Below are 8,194 nucleotides of genomic sequence, written 5' to 3'. Positions count from 1 at the left end.
AAGGCAGGTAATGGAACTAGATGTTTGCTGTAGCTTGCTCAAGCTTTTAGGCCCAGTTCATTCATAAAGATTGCATCTTTTAAATGTCTCTTTTTTGAAAACATGATCAAACTTGAACAGACACTAGCAAATAAAGGGCAGATATTTCCTTACCTAACTGAAGGATTAGAGTGTAGGAAATTTGTGGAAATGAGGCTCCGTGCCAACAGGATGCTTTACCTACATGCCTCTCTCTGTGAGTTGGCCTTCTCCATGAAACTGGAGTCATGGGGTGTTGGTGGCTGTGGGTTCCTCTTACAGTTTTATGACCACAGAGGAAAAGGAATCTATCTCCCTAATAGGTCCACTTAGGAAAATTTCAAGAAGAGATTTTACTTGACTTGGTTTAAGTCAGAAGTTCATTTGGGACCAATCCTTGTTGCCTGGGGAATGAGATGCAGGTTGACTGATCCAGCCCAGATCACATGCCCCCTCCACGGTGGGTGGGCCTAGAGGGCAGGTGGGATCTGTTACCCAAACGGTTTTCGGGCAGTTCAAACAATAGAAGCAGTGTGCATCTTTCATTGCCAGAAGCCAAGAAATACTGATTAAGCAGAAAAAGAACTAACCACCATTAGCTGCTTAGAGTGGAGCCAGGATTCAAACCCAGGCAATTTGATTCTAGAGTCACAGTTTTAACCACTGTTATAACCAATAAGTGCAATATTTACCATATGCCATATAGATTATGGTATATAGTAAGTAGAAGTATAACCAGAAGATATAATAATCTATATAGATTTTAAAGAGAAATTTTTTAGCCCTTTTACGCTAGCAATAGCTGTCTGTGACAGTGGTTGTAAGTACCATAAGCCACACTTTGAGGTACATTGTCTGTGTGGGATGCTTTTAATTAGTGCAATTCCAGGAACTTTTGAAGCTTTTGAATTTTGTATTATGTGACATTGGAACAATCATTTTTAATTTATTTTTATTTTTTGTAGGTTTCCGTTGTTTACAGCTCATTAGATTTTGAACCAGAGATTTTCTTTGCATTGGGATCTCCAATTGGTATGTTTCTCACTATTCGAGGAGTGGATCGGATAGATGAGAATTACAGGCTTCCTACCTGTAAGGGATTCTTCAATATTTATCATCCAGTGAGTGAACTGAATTAACTTCCTATTTTGAAGAAGATGAAAAACTTGTACTCTTTATCCTAATAAATTCTCAGATTCTTATTTCTTAGGAATTAATATTGATCTGGATTTCGTACAGCTCAGCTCTCTTTCCTGATAGATACAATCTGATACTTTCCAATAAACTTTTCTACCAGAAAGCCTTGGTTGAAGGAAATGATTCTGTTGCTTTGCTTGCAAAGTAATTTTACCCAGACTTGAAAGTCTTCTTATAATTTCCAGTATTTGAATAGGTGTGGAAAAAGTCAAAATATCTGGTTTTCCAGTTATTTGTTTTCTCACCCAACTAAGGTGTATAACTCAAAATAAAACATCTTTTTATAAATTTCCAATTCTTCTATTCACAGCTTGATCCAGTGGCATATAGATTGGAACCTATGATTGTTCCAGATTTGGATCTAAAAGCAGTTCTCATTCCACATCACAAAGGCAGAAAAAGACTTCATTTAGGTAAAAAGAAAATATTATAAAAACTTGTTTCCTTCCTCCCTTTTTGTATTTTTTATATTTTTGCTGTCATTTGTAATGAATTACAGAAATTTTAACAGTAAATCCTTTTTTACAGAATTAATGTTATTTAAGTGCCTACTATGTTCAGAACTTGTGTACTAAATATTTGGAGGAACTGTAAAGAAAGTTGAGAATGAGTTCCTTCTCCTTGATAACATTCTAATTTTTGAGCTAATTAGGAGTGGGGAGAAGATGGTAGTAAAGTGACATGAAGCGTAGATTTTGATAGAGTTTGGTTATGATTTTTGGAATTGGGAAGCAGAATAACATTTGAACCAGTGACCAAACCATCAAGAAATAAATTTGGTGCTTGTTGCCTGGGGAATGAGATGCAGGTTGCCTCAAGCAAGCTCTATTTCCTTGCTAAATAGACAAGCTTTTCCTATTAAAAAAAAAAAAACAACTATTAAACACATGGATCAATGATAATTCCAAGTGGGATTGAGGTTGCTCTTATGTCTGTTAATGACGTATATTACTTATCCAAAGGTTTTTAAAAGGAGGAAAAATGAGCATGCCCTCATATTTATGCTTTTTTTCGTTTTAACTTTGTGGGGCCACTCTTTTACAATAAGAAAAAGCACATGAAGGTGCTTCCATTTTTATGATATTTGAACTCCTATTTTTTTGGGCGAGAGGAAATTTATAGATTTTGGCTAGATCAAGTTTAGTTATTACAAAAAAAAAAAAAAAACAGGAACAAGACTCCTCAGAACATTTCAACGTATCGAAGGTTTTGGGTTGAGATACTCCATATATATAACAGCTAAGAGAAGACTGAGAGGTCTTGCCCTGCCTGAGAATGGCGTTAACTTTCAGTTTTTGTGGTGCAGAAGCTCACCCAGTGACTACTAACATGATGTGCTGTCTCAATCTCTTTAGAGTTGAAAGAAAGTCTCTCGCGCATGGGATCTGATTTGAAGCAGGGTTTTATTAGCTCTCTGAAAAGTGCTTGGCAGACATTAAATGAGTTTGCCCGTGCTCATACCTCTTCAACTCAATTGCAAGAAGAATTGGAGAAGGTAGCCAATCAAATCAAAGAAGAAGAAGAAAAGCAAGTAGTTGAAGGTAAATTTGACATTTGAGGCGTTTTCTAGTACAAATGTTACGTGAACATTAGCACTTATGAATTATTTAATGATGCTTTCCATTCTAGTCTTTTTTGTTAAAATGTGGAGGCTCTTCCTATAAAGGAAAATCTTTTATGATAAACAATACGTCAATATGCATGTTATCTTTTTTCACTAGATTTTTGTCTGGTAGTTGCTGAAGGTTTTACTCTGCAAGGTTGAAATGTTATCGAGATTTTCTTGTCGTCAGAATGGAATATCAGAGTTGAGAATCAAGTTTGTATTCAGGCATTTGAAAGACTCACTCTGAGAAATTGCTTCCTGCTGTTGTTAACTGTGTTGTTATAGACTTTAATGCAATGTCAGGTCATTGTGCCATGATGTTTTTTGACTTTTTCAGATTCTAATTCTATTTCCTTTCTTTCTACAATGCTCTCTCACTCCTTTTCTTCAAAACTTCTATCAGCTCGTTGGCTCTTTCTCCTCTCTCTGGGGTGACCAGCCCCTCTTCCCCTGGCTCTTTGAAGGAATGGGAAGTGAGCCTGGTAGCTCCCCAGGTTGCTACGTGTGTCCAGCGATATTCTCATTGAGCCCAGAATGTCAGCTAAAGTCAGAAGGATAATGATTAAGTGATTGACTTTGATATTGAAATGGTTTAAATTCTAGCAGAAAAGATTGTTGAAAGTCCAGATTTTTCCAAGGATGAGGACTACTTAGGAAAGGTTGGAATGCTAAACGGAGGTCGTCGAATTGACTACGTTCTTCAAGAAAAGCCGATAGAGAGTTTTAATGAATACCTTTTCGCTCTTCAGAGTCATTTATGCTATTGGTGAGTATTTTCATCTTTGACAACATTCTGTGGCCTTCAGGTGTTAGCACAGGCTGCAGTTTTAGTTTTAGCGAGACTCTTTTTGCTGATTTATCATTCGTTACAGAATATTAATTTGAATGCCTGTAAATTAAAAATCAGTATCCCCCCCACCCCCCCGTTAGTTACCCACAAGATGGCAGTATGTCATCTGCCTTTGACCAAAGGTGTTTGGTAGTTACACACTGTTTCTGTAGCGATGCCTTTCCCAAAATGGGAGTGCTGGGGACTTAGAAAAGCCATCTTCTCATGTATCCGCTCTTGCCAGGGAGGACTGCAGCAAGGCTGTTTTGGGGCTAAGCGGTATCTATCCAGTTTTTAAGGACAGCTTCGAGATGGCACTACTTTAGTTTCATTTGCCCTTTTTAAATAGAGTTGAATAGAGCAAAAGCTGCATTTTCTACCTTTATGCATAGAGATTAATTTCTACTAATTGTCTCTTAAGTAAATGTGCTTTTTTTTTGGATAGGGAATCTGAAGATACTGCCTTGTTATTACTTAAAGAGATTTATCGAACAATGAACGTTAGTCCAGAACAGCCCCAGCATTGATTGGACTTCAGTTTCTCTGTGAGTTTATCTTTATCGTGTGTACGAATTCTGAATGTTTTATTTTAAAGTCTTTTTTATAAAATCGATGTTAACTATAATTTTCACTTTTTTCTTCTTCCTCTACCCAGAGGAAATACCCTTTTTTTCTTTATTAAAAGTTCAGAATAGAGACAGCTAAGGTGGGGAATCTTCTAATTCTGCATAGAATTTGAATTCTTTTAGTTTTAGTTTCTTTTTAAAATAGATTCCCCGGAACATCAGCTGGGAATTTCTTTGGTTGTGGTTAACAGAACCCAAGGCACAATACGTTAAACAAACAGGTTAATTTTTCTTAGGTGACAGGACGGGTTCATTTTCCGAATGATGCCACCGGATCCCCAGGTTGTTTTCATCCTCTCACCTGTGTGTTGGCTCTTGCTGCAGCATAATTATAGGGTGGCTCCCGTAATTCCAGACATCATATATACGTTCACAGCATGAATAAGGGCAAAAGACAGTACTGGTTATATCTGCCCCTTTTAATTAGGAGAGCAGAATCATGTCCAAAAATGTACTCATACCTCTTGACTAAGCCTGTGTCGCATGTCTCCCCCCAACCCCAAACTACATGAAAGATTGCAGAAGTGATGCTGTAAGCATTTCCAGGCTTTATAGAGGGAAAGAATAGAGAAGGGCATTAACATATGATGGACGAGCCAGCCTGCAAGTCGGCCACACTCTGTTCCTGACTGTCCTGTGACACCTGACACCTACCTGTTTTTCCTTACTAGAGTATGCATCACTTTAAAAAATCGGTAATGTGTTTTTTAAAAAGTTAGAAATGTTAAAGCCTTTGAAAGAGTAAAACACAAAGTGGTGAGCTCTAAATTGCTGAAATCAAAAGTAGTTCCTGGTACTTTCTCATTTTTCTAATAATAAATGGTAAGTTCAGTCTCTGCTTTATTTTCGAGAAGTAACCACTTTTAGTAGGATTTTCTTAGACAAATATGCCTGTGCATATCCAATCAAATATGTGTATACTTTAAAACAAAGGCACCTCATTGAATATATTGTTCTGTAATTTGATGTTTTCTGTCAGCCATATTGCTAGCACAGTTTTCCATATTTGCTTGTGTGAATCTTTTTCATTCTCTAATAGTTACAAAGTAATCCATCATGTGGCTGTATCCCACCTTAATTAGCCAGTTTCCCGTTCATAGCCATTTAGATCACTTCTTAATATATATTAAAAGGAATATGTAATAGAGTGGGTAAGAGGTCTAAAAAGCCATTTTATAATCAGACTCTTGAAACAGTTTTATCAGTTCTTACCATTTCTGATATTCCAGTGTTAAAATGAACTGATTATAATGTCAAAAGCTATCACAGTCTAAATTTTCAGTTATAAAATAGTCATTCAATTGGTCGACAAATATTTATTGAGTACCTACTGAGTGCCAGACACCAGTTTTCATGCTGGGGATACGTGGTGAACAAGTGTGCATTTTTTACCTTCAAGGACATCACAGCAGGTCCTTGAGTGATGTTGCTTTGTTCATCACCATTTCATTATAACGTCGATGAGATGCTGTAGTCACTTAACTCCTTTTTTATGTTAGTTAGCCTATGGGAAAACTGGTTTTGTTATACTTCGTTTTGTCTCAGTTCTAAGAACCTATCCAAGAATGTTAAGCGAGAACTTACTGTATCTCCCACTGGGAGGAGGTTGACAGTAAGTCTGTATTCTGACCCGTAAGTAAATTTCAGTTATCAATACGTTCTGTGGAGAAGATAAGAATATGTGGAGAGTGACCAGGACTGGGGTGGCTTCTGGGAAGGCTGTGCTGAGTTGATGACATTTGGGTTGAAATTCGATGAGAAGGAGGTGGACATCTGAAGGTAAGGGGAAGAACAGTCAGGCAGAAAGAAGAGCAGCTGCATAGGTCGTGAAATGGGAAAGGGTATGCCATGTAGAGGGACAGAAGGCAGCCCCATATAGCAGAGGGTCGTACACGAAGGGAAGAATGGAGGGAGATGAGTGAGTCACCGTGGGGTGTGAGGGGAAGAAGGGGTAAGGGCGACTCTTGGGATTTTGATGTGAGCAGCTGGGTAGATGGTGGCCCCTTTTCCTGGGAAGGCTTGTGAAGGGAGCAGGGGTTTGGGGGGATGGAGGGAATGGGGATTCAGTAGTTCCTGCTTTATCAAGTCAGTCATCGATGATGTTGGTCTGAAGTTCAGAAGAAAGCTCAGCTAAAGACAGCTTTAGAGTCATCCGTATATACCTGCCATTTGAAGCCACAGCCTGGGCGAGATTGCCTGGAAGGTGGAAAGAGGAGGGGTCTGTGGAGAGGGGGCTGGAGAGGAAAAAGAAAATCCAGGGGCTTGTGATCTCAGGTAGGCCGAGAGAAGACTGCTTCAAGGAGAGAGCCGTCATGTTAGGTGCTGCTGACGATAAATGCTGGTTGTTGCTGAGACGTCAAGTAAAAAAAGGAGGACCAAGAATTGGCCATTAGCTCGAAGAGGACGTAGCACATCATTGGTGACCTTGAGCAGAGCTGTGTTTATGTCATGGCAGAGGGAATGTGGGCTGGGGAGAGGTCAGGGGTCAGGGAGGAAAGAGCTTTTCTGTGAAGGGGACCGGGAATAAGACGGGGACGTTTTATTATAATAAGATGTGTTTGTTTGCTAATCGCAGCGATCCAGTATTGAATGAGAAATTGATAATGGGAGAGCAAAAGGAGGGGGTACTTGTCGAAGGAAAAACTTGGAAAGGCAGTGGGGGATGGGGCCAGGGCCAAGTGAAGCATTGCGCCTTAGAAAAGGAGCGGGGATGCATCTTCCATGGTACCAGAGGAAGGCAGAGTGGGCGCAGGTACAGACGGGTGGGTGGAGTTGGTGGTGGGAAGAGGAGCTTTTCTGGTTACATCGGCTTCCTCTCGAAAGGGTGTGAGTAAGGTCCCCGAGTGAGCCCAGGGCTGTGGGAGCCGTGAGGGGAGAAGAGCACGATACTCGTCCCAGAGGGTGGGGAAGGGAATTTGCCAGCCGGGTGGGGTGGGGCTCTGTGGCAGGCTCGGACGCCTGTTTGATATTCTGGCCAGAAATTTGGAGTGAGCACCGTGAGCACAGCAGCCTGACTTCTCTCTGGCCATGTGCCGCTGCTTGGGTGAGGGTCAGATGTTTGGATTTATTAGGACTAGGGTTTTGCCAGGTAAGTAGGACAGGAAGAGAAAGACAAGGGAGCTGAGGAAGGTGATGGAGAGAGGAAGAAGCGAGAGGTCAGTGACAGGAGGAGGTCAGAGGAGGACCCTGACAAGTGCCCGGGGGATGGGTGGGGGTTCCACGTGGGGACCGCGAGGGCTCAGAGGTGCAATGCCGCGTCAGGGGACCCAGTCTGGGTGCTGTTACGCTCGGCTAGGCAAATGCTCTGTGTGCTTAAAAAGCCATCTAAAAATTATAAAGTAATAGTGCCTTGTACAGTACAGAAACCCTAGACAATACAGAAAAGAGCAAGAAGCAGCAGAAATCCCCTGTAATCTTGTCAGTTAAAAGTGTTAGAAGTTAACCCTGAACTTTTCTAGTATTTCATTTTATTTGTTATTTTGTAGCCTGTTTTTTTCCACTTAACAATGTATTGTGCGATTTTCCCACATCAGCCTACAACATGTGTGGCTGTGAATTTATAATTTCTATCAGTTTATCTGAATGGGTTCCATATATGCGTGTGTATATATAGTTGGTCCGCCTTTTAAACACGACAGGAGTGGATTTCTCTCCTGCGCCTCATCCTCAGTTTCCCTGCCCAGAAGCAACCAGCGTTTCAAGTTCCGTGTATCTGCTATACACACACATAGGTGATTTTTTCCTTCTTAAAAGACAAATAATAGCGGAAGAGACAAACTGTTATTACCTTTGCATCTTTGGGTTTTCCACGCCCATCCACCCATCCGTCACCCACCCGTCACCCATCCGTTTAGTATTTGCGGAACGCATGTTAAGTGCCAGTTGCTGTTCTAGGCACTGGGGTTCACAGATCTTTCC

General features: G+C 40.5%; 1 protein-coding gene across 1 annotated transcript in view; it reads left to right on the top strand.

Moving 5' to 3' along the window:
- SEC23IP (SEC23 interacting protein) overlaps nt 1-8,194 on the top strand; it is a 36,076-nt gene that overhangs the window by 23,123 nt on the left and 4,759 nt on the right. Inside the window, exons 14-18 of the mRNA XM_023530073.1 lie at nt 984-1,139; nt 1,526-1,628; nt 2,571-2,756; nt 3,425-3,587; nt 4,096-4,195. Of these exons, the coding sequence (XP_023385841.1) occupies nt 984-1,139; nt 1,526-1,628; nt 2,571-2,756; nt 3,425-3,587; nt 4,096-4,177 (690 nt within the window). The 3' untranslated portion in view covers nt 4,178-4,195. The remainder of the gene's footprint in view (nt 1-983; nt 1,140-1,525; nt 1,629-2,570; nt 2,757-3,424; nt 3,588-4,095; nt 4,196-8,194) is intronic.

Source organism: Pteropus vampyrus, unplaced genomic scaffold (assembly GCF_000151845.1).
Source record: "Pteropus vampyrus isolate Shadow unplaced genomic scaffold, Pvam_2.0 Scaffold46, whole genome shotgun sequence".
Classification (NCBI taxonomy): domain Eukaryota; kingdom Metazoa; phylum Chordata; class Mammalia; order Chiroptera; family Pteropodidae; genus Pteropus; species Pteropus vampyrus.
This window is presented reverse-complemented; position numbering and strand designations above follow the sequence as displayed.